At 43.3% G+C, this 27,822-nt stretch overlaps 1 protein-coding gene and 1 pseudogene across 1 annotated transcript in view; one reads left to right on the top strand and one right to left on the bottom strand.

The window, feature by feature from the left end:
- Hr3 (nuclear hormone receptor 3 ROR-beta) overlaps window positions 1-27,822 on the top strand; it is a 142,496-nt gene that overhangs the window by 89,687 nt on the left and 24,987 nt on the right. Inside the window, exons 3-5 of the mRNA XM_080286192.1 lie at window positions 12,562-12,730; window positions 13,108-13,295; window positions 17,197-17,637. Of these exons, the coding sequence (XP_080142318.1) occupies window positions 12,562-12,730; window positions 13,108-13,295; window positions 17,197-17,637 (798 nt within the window). The remainder of the gene's footprint in view (window positions 1-12,561; window positions 12,731-13,107; window positions 13,296-17,196; window positions 17,638-27,822) is intronic.
- On the bottom strand, window positions 20,953-21,073 carry LOC145417645 (5S ribosomal RNA; annotated as a pseudogene).

The following is a 27,822-nucleotide window of genomic DNA, read 5'->3' as shown; positions in this document are numbered from 1 at the left end:
GTGTGTGTGTGTGTGTGTACGGAATTCTGTTAAGGAGCAATTATGAGTTTTTGTCTCATTATAACAGAATCGTTTGTGTGTGTGTGTGTGTGTGTATGTGTGTGTGTGTGTGTGTTTCGCTAAGGAAGTAACGGTTTGATAGCTGAACCTTACTACAACACACACACACACACACACACACACACACACACACACACACACACACACACACACACACACACACACACACACCTGTCGAAAATAGCTGACAGGAGTAATACGTAATTCATTTATATGCATGAGGTAGATAGGTATGTATGTAGGTAGGTAGGCAGGTATGTAAGTAGGCAGGTAGGAAGGTAGGTAGGTAAGCTGGTAAGTAGAAAGATAAAAATAATTTGTAGGCTGGAAGATAGATTGATTGGAAGATGGTGACAGGTAAGTAGGTAGATAGGTAGGAAGGTAAGTAGGTAGATGTGCAGGTAGGAAGGTAGGTATGCAGTGGGTAGGCATGTAAGTATATATACCGTACTGGTGGATAGACAGGCATTGATGTGTAGGTATAGAGACAGACAGACAGACGGATAGATAGAGAGATAGATAGATAGATAGACCGGTAAGTAGAAATATAGGTGAGTATATAAGACGCACGAAAAATGGTAAGTAGATAGACAAGCAAATAGATAGAAAGATAGATAGCTAGGAAGAAAGATAGACAAGCAGACAGACAGAAAGGAAGGAAGATAGACAGACAGCTAGACAGGAAACCACACAGCCAAGACCAGAAAATGGGTGTTCAAAAAAACCAGCTCATCCCATTTTATCTCTTTATCACTCCATCCATCTATATTTTTATTTTCTTTGTTTTTCTTTTATTTTTCCTGCACCCCAGGCTGGACATAGAGGGTCAGTCCGTATCCCGAGGCCCAAGGGATCGTATATAATGAAGCATCTGAACCTGTTTCCGGGATACACAACTCTCCAAAGCACTTTATCTTCATCAGGAAATTGCTGTTTGTGTGTTTTTTTAAGCTTGGTTGAGGGTAGGGTAGGGCAGGGTAGGGTAGGGTGGGGTAAGGTAAGGTAGGGTAGGGTAGAGTAAGGTAAGGTAGGGTAGGGTAGGGTAGGGTAGGGTAGATTTTCATGTTAATATTCACTCCATTTTCGTCGTGAATGAGGACCAAAGAATAAATGAATAATCTTATGCATTTTTTTTTTTTAAGTTGAAGGAGGTTTGTAAACATGAAGACAATTGCCTTTTTTTTTGTTCTTTTGTCTTTTTCTTTTATTTTTTTTTTACTCAGCACAGATAAGAGTTACTGCGCCTCTTCTCCCTAAAACACATGCCACCAACTTGGGTACTAATTCCTTTTATTTTATTTTTATTTTTCACTGGAATCTTTGTCTGTATCGGCAAGTGTTTCTCTCTCTCTCTCTCTCTCTCTCTCTCTCTCTCTCTCTCTCTCTCTCTCTCCCCGAAGATGAGTAAAATCGTCTGGCGGCAGCAAAATAAAGATAGGTAGATAAATAGATATATCGTGGGCTTTTGGCGGGAATGGCGAAATTGGTCACGATACAACTCAACCCCTTCACTCCGATGGTGGATTTGATAAGGCTGCATAAAGTCAACGTTGTATTCTCGGACTGAAAAGGTTAAATCTCGGTCTATTTAACATCTCGCCTGTTTATATTGATCATCTAACCTGCAATAGTGAAATATACGGTGTCACTGCCATACCCTTCCCCCCCGGCCACACCCTCCCTTGTTTGGAAATGTGTGTATGTGTGTGTGTTTGTCTTTCTGTCCTGTCTTTCTTCTTTGGGTGTTTTTTTTTTTTTTCGTCATCCTCTACGTTTTTTATTTATTTGGCTTTGTTTATCTAGAACAGGTAGGGTATCATTGTATCTATTTAACTATGCATCTATCTGTTTATCTGTCTGTCTGTCTGTCTGTCCATCCATCCATCAATTTATTCATTCATTCATTCATTCATTCATTCATTCATGCAGTTATTCCCTCCCCTCATATTTATTCAATTACCTTTTCACCTTTACCCCTCCACCTTCTCCTCTCTCTCCCCTTTCCCTTCTTCCCCCTCCTCGTTTTTCTCCCCTTTCCCCTCCCCCTCCTCGTCTGTATACCCTTTCCCCCCTCCTTCATCTCATCACTCCCCTCCTTTCCTCCTCCCCATCTCCCTTCCTCGTGTCTTTCCATCCCTCTCTCTTCCCCCCTCTCCCTTTCTCAACCCTCTCCCTCATTATTCGCTTTCCCTCATCCCAACTTCCTTCCCCTCTCCCTCGAAATATTCTTCCCATTCCTTCCCTTTCCTTTCCTCCCTCCCTCCCTCCCTCCCTCCCTCCCTCCCTCCCTCCCTCCCTCCCTCCCTCCTCTTCTTTTCCCTTTCTTACCTCTTTTCACCTTCTTCCCCTTCTTTCCTGGTCTCTGCTCAATTCCTTCTTTTTTTTCCCCTCTCCCCTCCATCCCTCTTCCCATTTCCCCTCTCCCCATTCTCCTCTCCTCCTCCTCTTATTCCCCCTCCTCATTCTTCCTTCTCTTCCTTCTCCTTTCCCCTCGCCTCCTCTCTGTTTTTCTCATTCGTCATGTTCTTGTCTCGCCTCTCAACTCTCCTCTCCTCCCCTTCCTTCTCCTTCACTTCCTTTTCTTCCCCCTTCCCTTCCAACCGTCCCCCTCCCCTCCTGTCTAACCCACTTCCTCTTCAGCCTCCCTCCCTCCCCAACTTCTTCTCTCTCCTACCCCTCCTTCCTCCCCATCTTCTCTCTCACTCCCTCCCCATCTTCTTCTCTCTCCCTCTCTCCCAACCTGCTTCTCTCTTCCTCCCTCCCCACCTTCTTCTCTCTCCCTCCCTCCCTCCCTCTCTCCCTCCCTCTCTCTTTCATCCCCTGTCTTCTCAGCCTTCCCCTCATTCCCCATCACCCTCTCCCCTACCTTAGCCTCACTCCCCTACCCTCCATCTCCTTCCTCCCCTCCCCATCTCCCCTTTCCTCTCTCGTCTCCCTTCTCCCCCCTCTCCTTCACTACAGCACTACAGGCGGCCAGTGACCCCACCTCTACACTCGCTCACTCACTCACTCACCCCCCACTCACTCATTCACCTTCCCCTCACTCCCTCTTTCCCCTCTCCCCCCGCCACCACCACACCACAGTACACTCACTACATCGCTACAGGCGGCCACTGACCCCTCCGCTACACTCACTCCCCCTTTGCCCTCTCTCCCCCTTCCCCTCTCTCCCCCTCCCCCCACTACATTTCACTACACTCACTCTCACTCACTCACCCATCTTCTCCCCCTCCCCCACAACACACTCCTTCTCAGTCACTCACCTACTCACTGACTGGCTCTCTCAGTGCCTGCGATCAGTGACCCTACCACTACACTCACACTACCACACACTATACTACCACTACCACACACTACACTCACACTACCACACACTACACTCACACTACCACACACTACACTCACACTACCACACACTACACTCACACACTACACGCTCACTACACTCACACTACCACACACTACACTCACACTACACACACTACACTCACACTACCACACACTACACTCACACTACATTCACTACCACACACTGCACTCACACTACCACACACAACACTCACACTACCACACACTACACTCACACTACCACACACTACATTCACACTACCACGCACTACACTTACACTACCACACACTCCACTCACACTACCACACACTCCACTCACACTACCACACACTCCACGCACACTACCACACACTACACTCACACTACCACACACTACACTCACACTACCACACACTCCACTCACACTACCACACACTCCACGCACACTACCACACACTACACTCACACTACCACACACTACACTCACACTACCACACACTACACTCACACTACCACACACTGCACTCACACTACCACACACTGCACTCACACTACCACACACTGCACTCGCACTACCACACACTACACTCACACTACCACACACTACACTCACTCACTCACCCACCCACTCACTCACCTACCCACTCACTCACTCACTCACTCACTCACTCACTCACTCTCGTACTACATCAGGGCAGTGACCCCAGCACCACACTACACCACACTACACACACGCTACAAATAACTAAGATACGAGGGGAGAGTGAGAGGAGAGGGGGAGGGGGGAGAGAAGGAGGGGAGAGAGGAGGAGGGGAGGGAAAGGTGTGGGAGGGTGTAAGAGAGACAGGAGAGGGGTGAGTGGGAGGGTGTGTAGGGGAAAGAGGGGGGGTGAGAGGGGAGATGAGAGTCAGATGGGGAGAAGAAGGGGACCAGGGAGAGAGAGAGAGAGAGAGAGAGAGAGAGAGAGAGAGAGAGAGAGATGTTAAATATTTTTGAGACAGGGGGGGAAGAGGGGAGGCTGTGTGATTGGAAGGGGGAGGGAAGCGGAAAGAAACAGTAGGCTACCTCTCCCCCTCCCCTCCCCTCCCCTCCCCTCATCTGCTTCTCCCCTCACGTCATCCATCCTACTTCCTTTCCTCCCATTCATCTCCCTTTACCTCTTTGCATTTTTTCTCTCTCCCCTTCCTTCCTCACCCCACTCCTCTTCATTTTTACCCCTCCTTCCTTTTACTTCGCTCCCCCCTTCTCATTCTCTTTCCTCCCTCCTGCTCATCCATATCCTCTCCCTCCCTCCCCCTCTCTTCCTTTCCTTTCCTCTCCTCTCCTCTCCTTTCCTTTTTCCTTCCCTTTTTCCTTCCCTTCCCTTCCCCTCTACTCCCGTTGCATCGGATTCTCCTCCTCCTCCTTCTCCCCTCACCCTTCCTTCCCCCCCTTCCTTCCCCTCGTATCATTCTCACCCCTCTCATCAATCCCCTCCCCTCCCCTCCCCTCCCCTCGTGTCACCTTTCATCAACCTTGCTTCATTCACCTTCCCCTTCTCCTCTCCCCTCCTCCCTCCCCTTTCGTCTCCTCTCTCCTCCTCCTCCCTACCCAGCCTCTCTCTATTCCTTTCCCTCCCCCTTCTCCTCCCGCCCCCCTCTCCCCATCATTCCCATTCCCCTCCCCTCCCCTCCCCTCCCCTCCATTTCCCTTCTCAAACTTGTCCCTCAGGCAGACTTCCCCTCATTGTCCCCTCTCACCTTCACCCCTCCCCTCCCCTCCCCTCCCCTCCCTTCACCCCATCTTCTTTCTCCCCTACAGTATTTTCCCCTCTCTTCACTCTTCTCCCCCTTACCCTCTCCCCCCTCTTTCCTCCTCTTCTTACCCCATTTTCTCACCCCTTATCTTTTCCCTCCTCTCCTCTCCCCTCTTGTCTTTCTCCCTTCCCCTCCCTCCTCTCTTCCTTCCTCCTTCTCTCTACTCTTCCTCCCCCTCCATCACACCCACCCACACACACACACACACACACACACACACACACACACACACACACACACACACACACACACACACACACACACACACACACACACACACACACACACACACACACACACACACACACACACACACACACACACACCATTTCTTTCCCTCCCCTCACCCATTCCATTATGCTCCTCCCTCATACCCTCTCACTCCCCTCCCCTCTCCCCTCCCCTCTCCCCTTCCCTCACCCTCGCTCCCCTCCCATTCCTTCACTTTCCTCCTCCCCTCCCTTCCCCTCCCCAGCCGTCTCTCTCCCATCGCTACTCTTGCTCTTCCCTCCCGTCCCCTCCCCCTCTCCCCTCGCTCCCCCCTCCCCTCGCGTCAGTATACCCGCTGTTGCTAAATAAAGATTGGAGAGGGGAAGTGAGGGTATTTTAAGAGAGAGAGAGAGAGAGAGAGAGAGAGAGAGAGAGAGAGAAGGGGTTGAGTGCATAAAAATTTGAAACGATTACTGTTGAGAGAGAGAGAGAGAGAGAGAGAGAGAGAGAGAGAGAGAGAGAGAGAGAGAGAATATGATACTGTGAAAGAGGGTAAAAGAGAAATAGCAAGAGGGTTATGAATGAGTTTGTGAGAGTGAAAGAGAGTGAGATAGTGAGAAAATGAATGCGAGAGAGAGAGAGAGAGAGAGAGAGAGAGAGAGATCAGCTACTAAAGAGAGCGAGGGGAATGACAGAGAGCCAGTGAGAGTAAGTACGAGAGGAGAGCTGGAAAGAGAGCAAGTCCAAGTGAGAGAGGGCGAGAGAGAGAGAGTGAGGGTAATGACCAGAAATCTGTCACGTGACGCCTCTTATCTTATCTCACACACACACACACTGATATATTTGCTCTCAGGTATACTCAGTGATAGACACATTGGAGTATACTCCTTAGTGATGGAGGTAGATAGCGAGGTGATGAGAGAGAGAGAGAGAGAGAGCGTTACACAGATACACAGACAATAAACAGTACGGTCCCAGCGAGATAGTCTGATCTTAATACAAATACTTAATTATACCCAAATTATAGAACTACAAGAGAAGGATTTTTTTTTTTTAAGGCTCTCTCCCCACCCTCCAAACCTTCCGGCAATACGCCATACAGGAAAATAATGAGAAGCAGTACGTAATTGGTCAAAAAACCTGAATGAATGTTAACACGAATACCTAAAGTAGTTATTATAATTCAAAAATATCAAACATCCCGTCTCCTGTGAACACTAAGCTGTGTGTGTGTGTGTGTGTGTGTGTGTGTGTGTGTGTGTGTGTGTTTATATATACATACACCCATGCATGTGTTAAAAGTAATAATACACACACAAAACTGGGCCAGCATTACAACACCCACACATGTACGTAACCACATGTACGCACACTGTGTACGAAAGTCACGTGTAACTTAACTTAATCACAATCCCGAATGACACACGAAGCAGCCTACGAAGGTGAGCGATAAATACTGGTGTGGAAATGAACACTATCGCTCAGAAGGGGAAAGTGTGTGCGTGTGGGAAGGTGGGTTGATGTGGAGTGAAGAAATGTGGGAAATAGATAGGAAGAGATTGAGTGGCTGATTGATAGACTGAGATAGATAGATAGACAGATAGATCGGTAGGTGGATGGAGACTGATTGATTGATTTGAAATTGAGTTAAGTTGCTAGATTAGGGTAAATTGAAAGACTAACAAATATAGTTAATCAGTTAGCTAGATAGACAGATAGATAGACGCAGAGGTAAGTCAGGTACCTGGAAATATGTAAGTTGACAGGTAGACAGACTGACAAAAAATATACATCAATAGGAAATATGGAGATCAAGATACAGATGGTATTACCGAGATGTGGGAAGTAAAATATGAGACCACCACCACCACCACCACCACCAACAACAACAACAACAACAACAACAACAACAATAGCGAGAACAGCAGAAATAACAACAGTAGGTACATCAACAACAACAAGAACAACAACCCGAGGAGTGAGCCCTTAGAAAAAGCGTCCTTAAGGTGGAGTCTTTTACCTTGCCGGGGGGGGGGTTGGGGGTCAAGGGGTCAGGGTCAGTGGGGCGGGTTGGCGGGGGTCCAGGGCGGGGTCAGCGGGAGGTCAAGGGGGGAAGGGGAAGAAAAAGAGGGTAGAGAGCAGAAAATGGGAGGAGTGAGTGAGTTGGGGGCGTGTCGGAGGGGAAGAGAGAGTAATGGGATGGGGTCGGAAGGAGGGGAGAGGGAGGCTGCAAGGGGGTTCACCGGAGAAGGGAGAAGGACGGAAAAGAGGAGGAGAGGGGGGAAGAAGGAAGGAGAAGGAGGGGAACATGGAGGGATATCAAAGGGAGGAGAGGAAGGGAGTCAAAGGGAGGAGGGAAGGGAAGGGAGAGGGAAGAAAATCAGGAGGAATGGGAAGAAGGAAGGAAGGGGGACAGGGAGGGGAGTTCAAAGGAGGGGTGGGACCACAGTGTAGAGACTCAGAGGATGCTTTGGAAGAGGATTGACATTTGCTGACTGCCGTTGAGTTTGCTAGGTGATCGCTTACAAACTAATACCAGTACACACACACACACACACAGACACACACACACACACACACACACACACACACACACACACACACACACACACACACACACACACACACACACACACACACACACACACACACACACACACACACACACACACACACACACACACACAACTACCCCCAACCTTATGTGTTTCGCGTTCTGTGCCTTGTTTTCGTCCTATCCTTGTCCTAGCCCCGTTGTGACTTCCCCGAGAGAGAGAGAGAGAGAGAGAGAGAGAGAGAGAGAGAGAGAGAGAGACGGGGGGGGGGATTTTTGTGTGTGTGTGTTTTACTGGAAAGATAAGATGGAAGAAAGACTACATGTTGGAGAGTCGTCTGAAGTGGGTTACCAAGAAGAGGCAATATATAGATAAGATGGAGGGGTAGACAAAAAAATAAAACCAAAAACCAAAAAAAAAAAAAAAAAACTTACTCAGGTGATGCATGGTTTCACAGTGAGCGATGTTGATTTTCGAATTTCTTTTTTTTATCTCTAAAGACAAATATTTCAGAATGGATAGTTCATAATTGTTGTATATACTGCAGTTGCGTCTGTGTGTGTGTGTGTGTGTGTGTGTGTGTGTGTGTGTGTGTGTGTGTGTGTGTGTGTGTGTGTGTGTGTGTGTGTGTTTCGTTCATGGTTTGAAAATGGGAGGACGGATATTTGCAAAGATAATTTTTTTTGACTGAGTGTATAATATGCTAGAGGGAATGTTGAGAAAAAGATACATTTAATACTGTCACGATGAGGATATCTTAGCCCCGTGTCCTCGTGGGGTAAGGAGGCTCCCTAACACATCTTCCTAAGCGATTTACTTTCCTAACTACTCATTAGCATCCCTTGGTTTGCTTCTTATGTCTTTTCAGTATCGACACAGACTGCATGAATAACACACAAGAATATAGTAAGGAAGCTGAATCAGAAATAAATCGGTAAGGAAGAGGTGTTAGTAAGCTTCCTAGCCATACTAAGAGGGAGGAGAAGGAGAAGAGAGTGGAAGGATGGAGTGGAGAGAAGAGGAAGAGTAGAGAGGAAAATGTGGAGGAAAGAGGAAAAGTAGAGGGAAGAGGCGGAAAGAGGAAGGAGAGAGAGAAAATGGTGGGGTGGAGGAAAGTAGAGTGTAGAGAAAAATGGAGAGAAAATTGAAGGAAAGAGGAGAAAAAGGGAAAACCGAAAAAGAAGAAAAAGGGGAGAAAACAGAAGACAATGGAGAGAAGAGGAAAAATCAAGGAAAATGGGAAAAATGGAGGAAGGAGGAAAAAGAGAAAGAAAAGAAAAAAAAATTCGAGAGGTGACTGAGACAAAATAATGTACAGGATTATTAACGTTTTTATTTGTTTATTTATTTATTTATTTTCTTTCAGGGTTAGTTTCTTTGGTAGGGCTTTGAAGTTAGGTGCTGGGAGTGGTAGTAGTGGTAGTGGTAGTAGTTGTGGTAGTAGTGGTGGTAGTATTAGTTATATTAGTGGTAGTTGGTGCTGTTTTTTTTTTTTTATGTTACCTATTTATTATTATTATTATTATTATTATTATTATTATTATTAGTAGTAGTAGTAGTAGTATTGGTATCATTGTTATTATTTTATTACTGTTGTCATGGATACAGTCGTCGTTCTGGATCTCCTCCTCCTCCACCTCCTCCTCCTCCTCCTCCTCCTCCTCCTCCTCCTCCACCTCCTCCTCCTCCTCCTCCTCCTCCTTCTCCTCCTCCTCCTCCTCCTCCTATAATGTAATTTTTAACATCATCACTTACTTGTAGTTCCTTATTAGCTTATTCCTTCTCACAGTTTTCTTAATTACCTCTTCCTCCTTAACCCTTTGATATCACCTCCCCTTTTACCCACGTCTTCCCTGCGTAACCTGGCAAACGTCAAAGATGGGAGAGATCGAGCCGGGAGCTGGTGGTATGTGAGGGTATATGGCACGATGCATGGAGGAGGAGGAGGAAGAGGAGGGGGAGGAGGAGGAGGAGTTGATATGTGAGGGTGGAGGACCTCAGCGAACGGGCTAACGAATCTGTGGCCAGAGTCGGATACATTGAAAATACACAGGTCCACTCCTTATAGACCTTTGCAAAATTTAATTCGCATGGTGGAGGTTCACGGCTCATCTATAAATATGAAATAAATACAAAAGTAGATAAAAGAAAGGAAGAAAGAGAATAAAGCCAAATAAAAAAAAAAAAAGAAAGAGAAAGAAAATAAAACCAAATAAAGGATAAATAAAAGAAAGGAAGAATGAACGAAAACCAATTAAAAAAATGTGGAAATAAATCTGTAGATAAATACCTAGATTTTAAGTGAGTGAAATTGGTAAAATATATATATATATATATATATATATATATATATATATATATAAAAGGACGAAAATATACGGTATTAATGAAGAAAAATAAGTATAACAAGTAAATTGTTTAAGTACATATGTAGCTACATGATATAAATTACTTGAATAAATTGTTAAATAAATAAATAATGCAAAACAAAATCCCACTTTCCAATATACACCATTTTTTAATAATAACGTCGTTCGTAGAAATATTGTAAAAAAAAATAGTAAAAATATATACCTCCTGTTTCAATCTAACCCTCCCTTGTTTCAACCCTACCCCCCCTCTTGTTTCACCCCCCCTCCGCGTTGCTATCAGTGTTATCAGGGGTCATGCGAGGTGGGGGTTTGACCTGCTTCCAGCGCTGTTATCTCTGACGTCACGGCCTGTTGCAGTATTGTTGTGACTGATAAGACCACGAGGATTACTGGTGAGAGAGAGAGAGAGAGAGAGAGAGAGAGAGAGAGAGAGAGTATAAGTTGTTTAGATATTTTAAGAGAGGATATACTGAGGAATTTCATAAAGGGAGAAATATTAGGCAGTTCCTACGAGAGAGGAATATAGGAAATTCGGGAGAGGAATATACCAAGGAAATTCGGGAGAGGAAGAATCTCTCTCTCCCTCTCTCTCTCTCTCTCTCTCTCTCTTTCTTTCTGCGCATGAGAGTGAGAGTGGAAGACTTGAGAGGCAGGAAAAGTGTTTGGATGGTTCCCAGAAGGAGAAGACAAATGCTTGAGATATGATAAAGAGATAAGAAAGTTTATTGGGGTCAGTGAATGTGTATGTCTATGTGCGTGCGCGTGGTGAGATGTTATACAAGCAGTCACACGCACACACGCACACAAAACACATGAAAGTACCCACCAAACATACATAAGAATCTCTAAGTCGGATTCATGCATGCGGACGCAGGTGTACTACATCCACGAACGCGCGCGAAAATGTAAACAAAGATCCGCCTGTCTTGGAAATACAGGTGTACACATATCTACATGGGTGCACATCATCCCCGAACGCACACAGCTATACGTACATGGAAGTCTACAGAGATAAGAGACAGGGATGTGGGGGGGGGGGTGACTGGAAGGGTCATGTCCGATAAAATGATAGGGATGAAATTGAAAGTTAAGAGGCATATGGCAGTAACGAGGACAGTACTGATAGCGGATTGTGCTTGAGAGAGAGAGAGAGAGAGAGAGAGAGAGAGAGAGAGAGAGAGAGAGAGAGAGAATTAGCTACCATAAATAAATTCCCTGTAACTGCATTTGAGGCAATGTGTGTGTGTGTGTGTGTGTGTGTGTGTGTGTGTGTAATGAGAGTGTTGTTCAGGGAAGGTCGGGTTAGGTTAGACTGGGCTAGGGTAGGTTAGGTTAGGGTAGGTTAGGTCGCTGTCTTCCTTTCTCCAATGGGATATCCCCTTTCCATCCCTCCGTTCCCCTTCTCTCTCTCTCTCTCTCTCTCTCTCTCTCTCTCTCTCTCTCTCTCTCTCTCCCCACCACATATTTCTTTGTTTTGTCATTTTTCCCCATTTTTCTTTCTCCTCCCCCGTCGGTGAGGAACAGGTAACACAGAAGGTTAAGTCTGTTCAGGTAACGATCTTCAGCACTATTTATCATCGTTTCCACCACTCATCCATACCGCCTTCTCTCCCACACCCAACGACAGGCTCAATTTCTCTCCTTAAAATCAAGACACTGAGAAAAGGTTGGATAAGGTTAAATTCTGCGAGGATGTGTTGGTAGAGTGACTCCTATTCTCACTCTTTTGTTTTGTTTTGTTTTACTACTGTTTTCCAGCCCTCCCTCGCTCATTCCTTCACGACTTTGATTTCACGTGCAAGCTCAATAGAATCATCTTGGGGTAGCCAGAAATAATACCGAGGGGAAGTGGCCAGTGATAGATAAAAGGAATAGACTCGGTTCCTTTCATCTCATGGGGGAAACATGCCCACAGACTGAAATTGAGTTCATTGTGTGTATCCTCATGATTTTAGTGTGTGGATATAAAGTAATTCTTTTTGGAAGCATCACGGCGTTCTGAAATCTAGACTCGTGTTGATTTAATGCTGTTACTCCTTTTGCCTCGGTTTTCCTGACAGCATCACTCCCTTTAACCCATCTCTCTTCCTCAGTAATTCGAACATATAAGCAAGAAGCAGCGTGGGAAGGTGGAGGGCGAGGTGTAGCTGTGGTAATTTGTGTATTAAGTTAGGTAGACTCCCCGCCTCATTCTTTTCTTCTCTCTTACTCACTCTCGTCCTTTTTCTCTCACCCTGCAGCAGTGAAGTTCGGTCGCATGAGCAAGAAGCAGCGTGAGAAGGTCGAGGACGAGGTGCGGTACCACAAGGCCGCCGCTCAGATGGTGGGCGTCACTGGCCAAGAGACGTCCCCTGACTCCTCCATGTACGAGCCCCCCACACCCACATCCTCAGATATATACACACCACCGTAAGTACAACACACCCAACATGTGTAGGTAGTGCCCAGCCATCGTAGGTACACCACAACAAATATGTAACTAGTTCACGGGCATCATAACTAGTGCTTAGCCAATACACAACATCAGACATATACGCACCAGCTTACGTACAACAACCCAAACTGTGTAAGTAATGCCCTAACCTTCCAAAGTACTGCCTAGCCAATGTATGTACATCCTTGACTGATAGTCTCGGTGCATGCGTGCGTGCTCGCGCGCGCGCGCCTGTCTGTTGTTTGCCTTCTTAGAAGCCACCTGTACATTTTACTTATTGTTCTTTCGTGTCTTGTCTTTCTCTCCCATTTCTTCTAAGTACAACCCCCTTTTTATTTTGTCCCCGCTATAGGTACTTCGGTTCGGATATCGTGTCATTCACGTCGTCCGGGTACAGCTACATCCCGCAGACCACCACCCCGACCGGCCCCTTCAGCATGAACCCGGACTACGTGGTCGACTCCACCACCTTCGACCCCAGGCAGACCTCGCTGGAACCCCTGCCCGACTCAGGAGCCATGTCGCCGGTTGTGTCTTCGGGTGAGTCGCCGGGATTTTAGGGATTTGGGAGGGATTTTAAGGGATTAGGGTTTGTAGGGTTTCTAGTGACTTTTGCAGGGTTTGTGCTGGCCTCTGGCGGAGTTCTGCGAACTTGGGAGGAGGTTCTGACAAAGATTTTTTTTTTTTTTTTTTTTTTTTTTTAGAAAGGCGTTAGAGAGATGTGTTCTTTTTTTTTTTTTTTTAGACAGGTACGGATAGCTACGCACTGTTTCGAATTTGTTAGGGGTTTTTAGGGATTTCTGGAGATTTGTGAAAGATATCAGTGCTGGATGGAAGGGTCTGCTGGTGTTAGGGGTTATTAGGTCGACTCCATCACTCAAACCTCTGTTCGACTCGGGCTTATGTTGCTAGTTGTATCTGAGTGAGTCTGGAGGATTTGGGGGATTTTGGAGGGCTTTAGTTTTTTTTTTTTTTTTTTTTTTAAGGATTCTGGGGGATTGTGGTGGCTTGTGGAGGGATTGTGGTGACTTGTGGTTGGATTGTGGTGGCATGTGGATGGAATTTGGCGGTTTGTTGGGGAAATCTGTGGACTTAATATTCTGAAACGGCGAGAGACTTTTTTTTAAGGAGGGTGGCTTCAAGGATACTTTTAGGTAGAGGCATGACAGAGCTGGAGAGTTTGAGGGAATATTTTAAAGGTATTTTTAAGGGTCTAGGGAGGTGTCTTAAGGGCGTCACTGCCAGACCGAAGGGGGTGTAGGGATTACGAAGTCGACTCCTACGACCCTCCATCCCAAGGAGAGAGATTCCAGAGAGCAGACTTCTCTCTCTCTCTCTCTCTCTCTCTCTCTCTCTCTCTCTCTCTCGGAAGTCTTTGGAGGGACCTGAGACCTTAAGGATTGCTTGGGATTTTATTATTCTGAGTTATTTAGGGATTATTTAAGGATTGGGGGATTTTCTTGATTAATTATTGCTACCTACAGACGATTTTGTTCATCTGGAGGAGAGCTTTGGTAGTGAGGTGGTCAGGGAAAGCTTTATCTAACCCCTCTAGTTCCAAACATCCCTCTCTTCAGCCGAATAAAATCGTCTGGGGATAACAGGAGTGAAATGGAGAGTACTTCTTTGGTTGAAGGGTTTGAAAGGAAAAAAAGACGTTATCGTAGTGAAGGGGTAAAGTATATATGTAAATGGACGGGGGCAGAGCAAGTAGTTTATTTCCACATTATGTTCACGAGAAATGTACGCGAGGTTCATACACCCGCCGGTAGAGGGCTGAAGGTAAGTGTGTCCTTGTGTATACGTTGTACAAAATCACCACCGTGTTCACCGTGCACTTTAGTTTCCCTCTTCCTCTCTCACTCTCTATGGGACGTGTTCTTGTTGCCGTAGGAGGCTTCGTAGCGCTCCTTCCTCGGCGATTTGCTCTGTGTCATACCTTAATAATCGTATGTTATGCAAATCTTTTAGAAATTGGATTAGTTTTTATGAGTAAAGTGCCTTTTTTCTTTCGTTTATCCACTTCGATTGACATGACCAGTTTTTATCCCCACCCCATCCACAAATGCACTTCGCCACGGCATAAAATGTACAGATTATATGTTCTGATTCAAGTAGATACCTGAGTCATTAAAAAAAATAGTGAAAAAAGAAAAACATTATTGTTTCATGGTGTTTGTCATTATTAGCCTATACTGTTAACTACCACCACACACAAACACAAAAAAGATCTTATACAGTATACTTTTATTACAAAGAATATGAGAGCATAATAACCATTATTAAATATGTAGAGCCACCTTTTTGTTTGTGAATAATTTTTTGTACATTTAATATTAACTTATTCGTGTTAAAAATTTTGTATTTCACTTATTTACCCCGGGGTATGGCTCTTTTTACCCCTCAGGGTTTAATTTACCTCTGATGAAGAACATTTTTACAGTCGGCCCAAGAAACGATGGCAGATTTTCAGAATGTTTTGGTCACTTTGTTCTGTATGTGAATTGTCGCTGACCAAAAACTTCTGGATACTCTGCCAGTACATCTTGAGGCGACTGTACAAGAGAATCTGCAGTCGTAATATACAAAATAAATCGCCAGGGAAGAAGCATGACGAAAGCTCGTTCAGTCAACAAGAATACGTTCCAGTCACACCTCTTTGTTTGTGTTCCTGGACATGACACCTTCGACCCTAGTGCACAAATATACCCTCATGTACTCCTGTTCACTCACTCTCGTTTACAAATATTTAAGTATATGTCCTATCCTTTTCTTATCAGTGCACAGATTTCTTTATAACTATCTTTGTCCACTGTCTTCTGTTGACGTCATTATAAGGATACTTGTAGCTGGAAATTTTAAAGTTTGTGAATAGATCTAATGTAAAGTTAACCATAATTTGTATACCTAAGAATCTATATATATAAACTGCCCCAACGTGCACGCAGGAACGACCAAGACATTATGCAGACGTGTGTAATGTAGTGTACAGTACATAGGAACACCACGGGGGACTGAACGGGTGTACAGTACAGGGTGTAGTGTACTAGACTTACCACTTTAATACAGACAACGTTGGTATCTTCTCTTCGCCATCATAATTTGAAGATGTTTTGAGATAGGATTTAAAATATTCATCCTAGCCCTTGAATACCTGAAGCACTTCACAGTTAAACAGTGAAGATAAACATCCTCATGTATTTTAGTCTCTGGAGGCTAAGAAGTCGCTCGAAAGGCGAATACAAGCGTCTGGCTTTTGACAGAAAGGGTTACTTTGTTATGCAGAAGAAAAGTATATTTTCTTAAAATGCTATAATGTAGCTAAATAATATGATGGAGAGATACTACCAGTGTGTGGGCAATAATAAAGTGGTGTTTCTAGTGTACACTTATACCGTGTGGTTAGTCTAGTGAGGTGGTAGTGTACCCTAGGACAGTACCAGACCTGACCCGACCCGCTGACACCCACTGCCTTATGGACAAACTGCGAGGCCATAGTACTATATATTGGAGCCTGACGCAGTGAATGTTGAAATTCTGAGCATGTAGTTCCACATAAACTTTAACTGTTCATCTGCTGGTTCTTGCCAGATGCTTATACCCCCTCCCCCATGTACTAGATTATGTGGGGTTCGTTCACACGGCTGCAAATTATCAGAATCTGCAGCTGAGGCAATACCAAACGCCTGATTTAGCAAAATTGCTGACTGTAACTTTAGTGTACCAGTCATTACGCTCCTAAATGATCCTGCGTGTAATTATATATATATATATATATATATATATATATATATATATATATATATATATATATATATATATATATATATGCTGATATCCACAAGGAAATGGAAACACGAAATATCCCGAGCGCTTTCGTGTATTGCGCAACAGCGTTCGGGATATTTCATGTTTCCATTTCCTTGTGGATATTAGCATATCTGTGAGTCACGTGTTAATAAGTGATTTACTTGAATATGTATAAACAGTTCTATTCTCAAATTATCATCATAATCTGGGACTGAATACACATAGTGTGTTAACTATATAACTATGTATTTCACTCCATTATAGAATTTTGATTGACCAGTATATCTTATCACATGATTAGCCGTTCAAATGCCAGGTTTTTGACGTGCATCGAGTTAATAAATATTTATTCTGGTGAGGTGCATGTCGCACTTCTATTCGACTCAAGATTCACGACTTTAGAATAACATTGTCCATTAAGTACGTTTGCAGTTCCCCCTGCCATATTTTCGTGTAACGCATTAATTGACAACTATTCGAGTGTTTCATCCATTCCACTTCAAAATTATCAGCAAATTAAACGACTATCAAATGGCGTGAGTGTCGGGTGTGATGTCTCCTCCTTCCTGCATGTACGGCGGGGCTGGGTGGGGTGTCTTGTGGCCACTAATGGTGTCGGGTCGCCCCTCAGGAGGAAAAGGCGGGTTCGGGCACAGAACTGGTGAAGGAGGGAGCGAGCTAGCTGGTGGAGGGCAGATGAGGGGAGCAGGGCCTGGTGGGGGAGGAGGAGGAGGTGGTGGGGGAGGAGGTGGGAGCCTGTTGGGAGAACCAGACATCACTATCAAAGAGGAGGTGGAGACTTGCTTCAACATGGACACCCTACAGACCACAACCAGACTGGGAGATTGCGGCAAAAACCAACTCACCCCTGTAGACAGTACCACCTACCTACCCCCAGGGCCCACCTCCCCGCCCCTCAGCCAGCCCCACGCCCAGCCACAACAACAACCACAACAACCACAACCACAACAGCTACAACAACAACAACAACAACAACAGCTACAACAACAGCAGCAACAACAGTGTGTGCCGGGAACGACAGTCTTGCCAGAGGAGGATCCAGGTTCTCCCCGTAAGAACGCATGATCCCATTTTACTTGCATTTTACATATTTTGCATGATTAAATAATTATACTACATGATTATTTTATTTTATTTATTTATTTATTTATTTATTTGATGCATCTTGGAAATTTGCGTCAGCATGCTTTTAAACGTCTTTGTGTGTGTGTGTGTGTGTGTGTGCATGCCCCCAAACATTGCATGTTGAAATCATCTTGCATGTCTTTCACCCCCCTGCTGTGCACAAATGCTTTTGTACATTTCCGCTTTGGATCTGTTCTAACCAACGCTTGATGTTGCCTCACACTCAGGGACAAAAGTTCACCTACTACTTCCTCTACGTCCACTTCATTTTTATTCGAAGTCTGCCTCAAACAGAGAGAGAGAGAGAGAGAGAGAGACAGAGACAGAGACCAAACCTCTCAGACCAGGAATATTAAAAGGCAGGTGAAAGTGAGATGAAATATTAAGTGAACTGATGTCCCCGACTGTAGCCATTTTTGAGCTCCCTGCAATCCACGTATGGTAAGTCTTGACATCCTCCCTTTAGCTGTTGTCGCTTGTATGTTGTTCATTGATTTTAGTCACTTCTGTTCAAAATATTATGCGTACTTTGAAGAAACCTTGTTACTGTAGTGCGTTTTGCAATTTCTATTCATTGATTTGCTTGCTTTAATTCTCCAGTGGTTTCGTCTTTTTTCTTTTATTTCCTTTTTTTTTCAGTTACTGCAGTTTTCCCTTTCGTTTTTTAGCAGTTCCCTCCTTTCGTTTTTATGGATGAGTTCTTTTGTTTTTCATATATTAACCCGTCATTATTGCTGTCAGGCTAGGTCAGAGATATAGCTGATGAATTATCCAAATAAGCTTGTATCTTTGTGTGTGAAAAGATTCTCAAGTGATTATTAGGCCTGTAGAGTGAAATATGGATTAATTACTGAGGTCTGTTGTGGGGAAGAATGTACACAACATCATTAAGAATTTGTTACCAGTGTAACGTGAATTTTGAACAAAAACAATATTAAATCATATATATATATATATATATATATATATATATATATATATATATATATATATATATATATATATATATATTTGTCAGTCTATCTATATATATTTTAACGATCATATATGCGTGCCTCAGGAATGATTTTTGTCCTTATTTTAAGCCTTATCGATATTTATGAGTGACTATGAAAACTAGTGATACCTATGAAAAACCTTTAATTGATGGAATGGTATAGGTTTGTGGAGCTGCCTCTTTGTTGGTGACCCAGATATTTGCTGACCAACAGTGGTTGCTAGAGGAGGAGCCTTCACGTTACTGGTCTGTTTGTTACAGCAGAGGTAATGCATGCAGCTGGACATTGGTTACTCTGAAACGTAATAAAAAGAAATGAAACACCAAAGTTGTGCCATGCTATATTGTACGGTATAGAACACAGCGTAAACTGTACATAAAATCACACTGGAAAATGAACCTGACTGGTGTTGAATGAGATATTTTCAGTCAGTTTTAGTGCCAGAAGCTACGGTGGCTAAGTGGTTAGCATATTCGTCGCACGATGCATTTGCCCCGAGTCTAGGATTCGCAACCTGTGCCGTGGCGGACATATATAAAGTATGTTGGTAGTATGTCTGTTTCTATAGTTTCATATGCTAGCATCTTGTTGGTTCTGCTGGTGACACACAAATTCTTGTACACAGATACCACTAACAACACCTCGACTTTCTCTCGCATCACTGTCAGTGCATCTGCCTCTTATGCTGATGTTGCAGTTGCCAGTAATTAAGGGTTCGGTAACACACACACACACACACACACACACACACCAAGATAAGTTCGTAATATTTCGTCTGGAACTTTGTGGGTTAGAGAAACGTTCATATCAGAAACATTATATATACAGTATATATATATATATATATATATATATATATATATATATATATATATATATATATATATATATATATAAAATAGTACCACGGTACGCGTGACCATAATTTTTTTGTATTTCCCAGTGTTCCTTCCATTTCTGTACAAAGACCTAACGAGCGTATCTGATAAGGAACGAGAGACTTGAAAGTTTCAGATCACCGCCGTAGGATGTGTCTGCCTCACCTCATTTACAGTTATTCTGGCTATTGCCAAACGATTTTTTTTTTTTTTTTTTTTTTTTAAGGTGAGATGTCACATATCTAAAGGTTAGAGCAGTGATTCTCAAATTATGGGTCGCGACCCAAAGGTGGGTCGCGAGGGGAGTTTTGATGAGTCACAGGGACATAGAATAGGCCTAATGCTTTCAGTGTATTTCATTTACTAAATCTTTCTATCTATCTATTGCCAGACGCCTCAATCCCGTACGGGGTGGCCACAAACAAATCGCCTCCACGTCGCCCTGTCCCCCGCCATTTCACTGCCCTGCTCCCAACTCACACCCCTCTCAGTCATATACCTCTCCACTCCATCCCTCCATCTCATCCTCGGCCTCCCCCTCTCTCTCTCCCCCTCCACCGCACTCACATACACTCTCCTCGTCAGTCTCTCACCCTCCATCCTCTCCACATGGCCAAACCACCTCAGTGTGTTCCTCCTAACACTTCTTATCACATCCACATCGACACCATACGGCTCCTTTATATCCTCATTTGTCAGCCTGTCTCTCCATGTGGCTCCACAGGCTCCTCTTTAAATAACTCATTTCTACTGCTCTCACTCTTGTGTCCTTCCAACAACGTCCAAGCTTCACTTCCATACGTTAGAGTTGGTATCACAATACTGTCATGTAGTAACTTCCATGCTTACTTCCCTGTTTCTTATCACTGCTTTCAAGGAACCAGCAACCTTTCTTCCCTGTTACTAAATTGAAATTGTAATTATCCTTATTACACTATTAGCATATAATAACTTCGATAGGCTATATAGGCTGCCGGTTACTCTCTCTCTCTCTTTACCCTGTGGGTCGCGAAGTCTCGAAATATACTTTTTAAAGTCTGAGAACCGCCGGGTTAGAGGAGCAAATAAGTCCCGAAATATTTCATTGCCGAAGAAGGCCTTCTCGTTAACCATTTGTTTACATTAGACTAAGGCTTTCGGGCAAGAATATTTCGTCGCACGGTGTTTCAGCGGTTGTGCAAAAAACTACTGTAAAGGGTTTCCAAGTAACAGGTGGCTGCAGTCTTCACAGTACGTTCATTCATTCATTCATTGCCAGACGCCACGTATCCTAAACGGGGTGGCCAAGGGCTTAGAGTTAATTGTTTTACAGGGAGGGGCACTAATCCTCCACCAACCCCACATGACACGTAGGGAGAACGTTATGCCAAACAGCATCTGGTGTTCCCAGGCGGTCACCCATCCAAGTACTAACTAGACCCAACGTTGCTTAACTTCGCTGCTCGGACGGGAAGCGGTGTACTCAGCGTGGTATTTCACAGTACGTAATTACAGAAATTAGAAATAATGTGATTGTTTACCATGAGTATTACAGATATGAAATATGAAACCTTTTTGGCAAGATATGAAAATTTGGGTACACTTACATGTGTTCACATGATTTTCCTACATTTTATTTGTTTTAGGTTTGAAGTTGAATATGTTTAAAGTAAGCTCACCAAGTGAGAGCTTATTAGATTTTTTTTTTTTTTTTTTTTTTTTTTTTTAGGCATTTTTGGACATAACCATAAAGTGTTTCTCAGTACTTAGTGACTCTTATTAATGTGAAATAAGGAACGAGTATTTAAGAATTTTGACCACGCTAAACCTAATTGTGAAAGGTTTATCTTTTGGTTGGACTGTAGGGATCTTGCAGGATAAAATATGCAAGAAGAGCCATGTATGTTATTTCAACAGGGATATTCACTGGTCATGATACTCATTACTTAGAATTAGGCTTACTTGTGAGTTTCCAGGACATAGGACGTCAGCACAAGCTTATACTGTACTGTATGTCTAAAGTCTCTTGTAAATTGAAAGACTTGCTTATCCTGCTGGTGTACTTTTTGGTGGCCTTCAGTGCAATCTCATAGTTATAGATAATTTCCTAGTCACTCCAGAATTTGTCCGGTTTCCTTTCATATTATTTAATTGTGGGAGGGAGATTTTCCCTCATTTGGTACAGTTGTCAAGTGGGGTTGGTGGAGGATTAGTGCCCCTCCCTGTAAAACAATTAACTCTAAGCCCTTGGCCGCCTCGTTTGGGATACATGGCGTCTGGCAATGAATGAAAAAAAATGGTACAGTTGACATTACACTTATTCTTTTTCACCGTTGACACTGCCAGGACTGCAACACAGTGGCAGTGAAAATTCAAACAACTGGCTCATTGATGTATCAGTGATGAATAGGTATCAGAGAAGAATGTCAAAATTTCATGATGTAGGATATATTTAGTGAAACTATAGAGAAAACTTGTGTCCTTTTGCAGCCTTATGAGGAATTAACTGAGACTATTGTTCTGTCTTACTAGATGATGTAATATTCAGTTGTCACATAAACAAAAGGGATCAGTTTTGGAAGTCAGCAAGGAATCTGCCACATGAATGTTTGGTAATAAAGTAGCAGTGTGCTCTGGTAGGAGAGGTAGAGGAAGGCCAAAAGAGACGTGGGTGAGGACAATGAGACGGGAAGCTGGAGATGAGTGTTGGGGAGATCTTGAGGAGTTAGCACAAGATAGGATGTGGTGGTGTGAGTTCATCGAGGCCCTATGCATCCCCGAGGGTGCCACAGGAAATGATTGATTGATTGATTGTGCTCTGGTAATTATGCTGCTCCAGTATGACATTACACCTGATTTCAGAGCTGGTGCTAGTGTCAGTATAAAGAGTCCCACACATGGTCAGTATTGATTGTGCAGTCATGGTTATTGTGCCAGACACTAGTAACGAGATTGTACAATCTTCAGTTATTGTATTTAGGACACTTCATAAAATTGAATACTGAGGCCACACATATATGTACAGCAATAGTTCTTGCTTTAGAGACCATAGAGCCCAAGAGAAAAGGAAAAAGAATAGTACAGATGAAGGGCTGCATTAGACAAGACCAAAATTCACACATGAGACCCTTTAATAGGGACATGGTTACATAGTCATTCCCATACACCATCAGATATGATTGTACAAGTGTCATGATTGACAAGAAAATTATCAAACCATGTTGGATACTTCTAAGCCATTTGTGCAAGACATCAGTAACACCCATTCATAATGGTTATGCTTGCAGTCACCATGATTGTGTGAACATGATTGACCATGTACAGGGCCCTGTGAGAAGGTCGATATTTAGCCAGGGTTGAGTTCCATCTCTGATAACTAATGTTATTTCTGGAGCATAGTGCCTGTACTAGCTGTGAAGGTACTGAAGCAGCACATCATAACCTCCACCACTAAAGGTAGATGGAAGTTACGTTTTTATCCTTGCATATGTACAGTACAGTACAGGTATATGTGTGTGTGTTGGTCCACTTGAGTATGAAAAACATTAGAGGGGATGTACATATAGACCAAATCACAATATGAAGTTATTTAACTGTGGCAACAGATACAACAATGCCCTTGTCAAAGGACAAGGGCATTGTTGTATCCATAATGAGATATGGCACTGTACCAGCAAACCACAGAATGGCAGAGGCATTCAGGATACCCTCCAAATGGAGAGCTGCTATTATTTTGATGCCTCTAAAACCTTAACATTAATTTAATTACAGCAGAAGTTTTTATTTTAGCATGATATTTTTTCTCTCAATACTTTTTCCCTTCCCTGCCCCTCCATTTATTTATTGCATGGATTGCTTCAAATATTTTTTTTCATAAAAGATGGTTTATATGCTTATCTAGTGTGGACAGATAACAGCAATGATTGGTTTCAGAAGAAAGTTAGAAGTAGTGTAAAATACTGATACAGGAAATCAGAGTAACAATACAGGATAGTGCAGTAAAAGATAATGCTGAATTACATTTCATACTTCCCTACTTGGCTCCTCCAACTGATGGGGCATTCTCTTGTCAGTGTTGTGGTGAGACAGTGGAGAAAGTAGTCAGGTGGTCAACATTTGTTTCTTTGTAGCCTAGTTGTACTGGTTTTTACTGGGGAGTTGGCAATAGATGCTTTTATGTTCTTTAGTTGAATTATTATTTTATTGGAGCCACACAACTCAGCAGTCCAGCCTTGTTAAATACAGTAATTTCTGTTAACTGACTTTAATCATATCACTGTACTGCTTCATTAGCAAAGGTATATGATATCTGACACTTAAATAATGATCAGAAGAAAATACTGTATGTAATATGAGAGAAAAGCATTCGGGAGCTGAATGCTAATCTCCTGCCAGAATATGCTGTTCGCCAAGTCCAAGATTTTGGCCTTATCTTGATGCCCTGAAGGTTTCATGTAGATAGCTCAGGCCATTTATGAGATATAATGGTACTAAAGGCAGGCGAGAAAAACTAGTTCCTTTGGCAGCGATTTTGGTGACCTTGACCTTGACCCCATGCCTATTTTCAAACTCATCCAAGATTTTGGCCATATCTTGATACTCTGAAGTTTTCATGTTGATAGCTCAAGCTGTTCGTGAGATATACTGTAATGGCACTAAAGGCAGGTGATAAAAACTGGTTGACCTTTGGCAGCCATTTTGGTGACCTTGACCTTGGCCCTGAAGGTTTCATGTTGATAGCTCAAGCTGTTCATGAGATAATGGGAACACACACACACACACACACACACACACACACACACACACACACACACACACACACACACACACACACACACACAGGCAAAAACATTATTGCTCAGCCATCTAAAGGTGAGCGATAACAAGGACTACAGACAAGGAAAGGCTTCTTTTTGGTTTTGGTAGTAATCTATTGTTACCTAAAATTGAAATTTCAGGTTCACATTTGCCTATTTATATCTCACTCATATAAAGATCTGAAGAATACAGATTTTCAGTGAAAATAACCCTATGTTATCCTCGGTATATACTATACAATAAGTTAGCTGTGTATTTTCCCACCCCATTTGCATGTGGGACTATGGATTAGCATTATAATAATGACAAGTTTCATACTGTATTTGCAACTCGTGCATTGTTTGGTTTGTGTGCACAGTTTTTATGGAATTGTTTTGAACCTCGTGGTTAACTGTAGTTAAATAGTAAAGCAGGCACTGCACATGAATTCCATCTTTTAATAGAACCTCTGCACTGTATATACACCACAAATATTCAATTTAATGAGAGGTTAAGAGCTTCATTTTCATAGTTTTATAAGTATATATATATATATATATATATATATATATATATATATATATATATATATATATCTATCTATTGCCAGACGCCTCAATCCCGTTTGGGGTGGCCACAAACAAATCGCCTCCAAGTCGCCCTGTCCCCCGCCATTTCACTCCCCTGCTCCCAGCTCACACCCCCCTCTCTCATATACCTCTCCACCCCATCCCTCCATCTCATCCTCGGCCTCCCCCTCCCTCTTTCCCCCTCCACCTCACTCACACACACTCTCTTCGTCAGTCTTTCACCCTCCATCCTCTCCACATGGCCAAACCACCTCAGTGTGTTCCTCACAACGCTTCCTATCACATCCACATCAACACCACAACGCTCCTTTATATCCTCATTCGTCAGCCTGTCTCTCCATGTGACTCCACAGGCTCCTCTTAAATAACTTATTTCCACTGCTCTCACTCTTGACTTGTGTCCTTCCAACAACGTCCAAGCTTCACTTCCGTACGTTAGAGTTGGTATCACAATACTGTCATGTAGTAACTTTTTCACTTCCATGCTCACTTCCCTGTTTCTTATCACTGCTTTCAAGGAACCAGCAACCTTTCTTCCCTGCTGTACCCTTTCAAGCACTTCACCCTCCAAACCTCCATCCTTACTCATCACACTACCCAAGTACTTAAACGTACTCACATTTTCCAGTTCCTCACCATCCAACCTCGCTGTACATTCACTGACTTCACCTCTCTCAAAGACCATCACTTTACTCTTCCCTACATTCACCTTTAGATTCCGTTTCTTACACACTCTCCCAAACTCATCCACCAAGCCTTGCAGCTCTCCTTCGTCTTCACTCAACAACACAGTATCATCTGCAAACAACAGTACAGGGAGTTTCCAAACACTATCCTCTCTCACCATATATATATATATATATATATATATGTACAAGTATATGAGTAATGGAGAGGGGGATGGTGTTTGTATCTCAATTTGTTGTATGCTGATGATGCTGTAATACAGTAATCCCTCCACTATCCGATGTAATAGAGCCAAAAGCATGTCCGGAAAGTGGTCCCGTCCGGAAAGTGGACCCCAGCCTCCTGGACTTGTACTTATGGATCCTAACCAAGCCTGACTCAGAAAAACACCTATACAAGTCCCAACTGGACAAGTATAGCACCTATTTAAACCTATTTCAGACCCTTTTCACACCAATAATGGACATAAAGCATGAAATGAATGAAAAGGAACCAAAGAATGAGGAATTAGAAGTGACTGTACCTCAGCCAGGGTACTTACAGCACGTCTGTGGCTGCCTTCTCTAAGGCTTTGGCAGTGGTGAAAATGCTCTTGAAGCATGTGCAGTAATCCAGTGTTGTGCTGCACTTAATTCTTTGCATTGTGAGTTATAATTGTTTAACACTGCACATTGTTCTTAACTGCACCATGCCAGTTTCAACCGCCAGTTTCAACTGCCAATTTGCACTCCACAGTTAATCCTTTGCACTCTAAATTCTAATTTCTTAACACTGCACAACACTGTAAATTCCCATGTGGTCAAGTGGTGAGGTATTGCAGTTTATTCACTGTTTATTCACAAAAATGAGCATGTGTGGCATTCACTAGGATAAGCATCTACTCGCGATCGAAGTTAGGCAGTAACTGTTGGGAGTGTTGGTGACGGGGAAACAGAGTTGCCAGATTGCAACGGCCACAATACCAAACTCCTCAATTTTCATTACCAAATTTAACTCTTCATTACCAAATTCATAAAGCTAGCATTTATTCTTCCCTAATTATCTATCTATCTATCTATAGCCCGATGCCCTAATCCCGCAAAGGGTGGCTGCAGACAAAACGCCTCCAAGTCGCTCTGGTGGAAATACATGTAATCACTCTCCTTATAGTTAACAGCATGTTGATTATTTTCACACTATGTAGGCTAGCAGATTAATCAGAGAGAGCAAACAATCCACCATCTCCATCCTGTGTATCCTCATATATGTGAAAAATCCGTTTGGTAATGCATTATTCTGATTCATTACCAAACGAATTTTCTATTACCAAATTGGCCTACATTTGATAATGAAAAATACCAAATGTCAACCCTGACAGGGGAGGGGGGAGGGGGGGAGGAAGGAAAGGATGAAGGGCCCGTGGTGTAAGCAGCTGTTTGGTGCTGCGCGGCAATTTCAAATTACGAGTGGGAAAAAAATTCGGATTTGGGGGGCATTTTTTCTTTTTTTGGCCATTTTTGGGTTCCGAAGGTCCAGGCCTGCAATGTCCGGTAAGTGGGGTGTCCGGAAAGTGGGCATCCAGATAGTACAGGGATAACTTTGCAAATACCAGATGAGAACTTGGTAGACTAGTGCAGAGCTTTGCTGATGTCTGTGAGCATTGTACAGTACCTTATATATACGAATAATGGAGAGGGGGATGATGTTGGTTATGAATGGTGATGGATGGAATATCTCAAATTTGTTGTATGGTGATGATACAGTACTACTTGCAAATACCGGACAAGAACTTGGTAGACTAGTGTAGAGTTTTGCTGATGTCTGTGAGCATTGTACCTTGAGAATAGATGTAGAAAAGAGTAAAGTGGTGGTTACTGAGAGAGAAGGTGACTCCCAGTGCATTGTTACAGTGAATGGAGAGAGACTGGAATTGGTGAGAGTTCAAATACCTGGGTACAGTGATAGAAAAGAGAGGAAAATGTGTAAAAGAAGTGGAAAGTAGAGTGACACAAGGAAGAAAAGTAGCTGGTGCAATGAAGGCCTTGATAAGAAACAGAGACTTGAGTGTTGCAGGTGCACGAGGCTTAGACGAGGGAGTGTTAGTGCCAGCTTTTAACTTATGGATGTGAGATATGATGTGGCATGAAAATGAAAAGTCAGGCATGAGAACAGTGGGGATGGGACTGCTGAGGAATGTATGTGG

The sequence above is a fragment of the Coenobita brevimanus genome, chromosome 110 (genome assembly GCF_032717465.1).
Source record: "Coenobita brevimanus isolate Jiangsu-jjx chromosome 110, ASM3271746v2, whole genome shotgun sequence".
NCBI lineage: Eukaryota > Metazoa > Arthropoda > Malacostraca > Decapoda > Coenobitidae > Coenobita > Coenobita brevimanus.
This window is presented reverse-complemented; position numbering and strand designations above follow the sequence as displayed.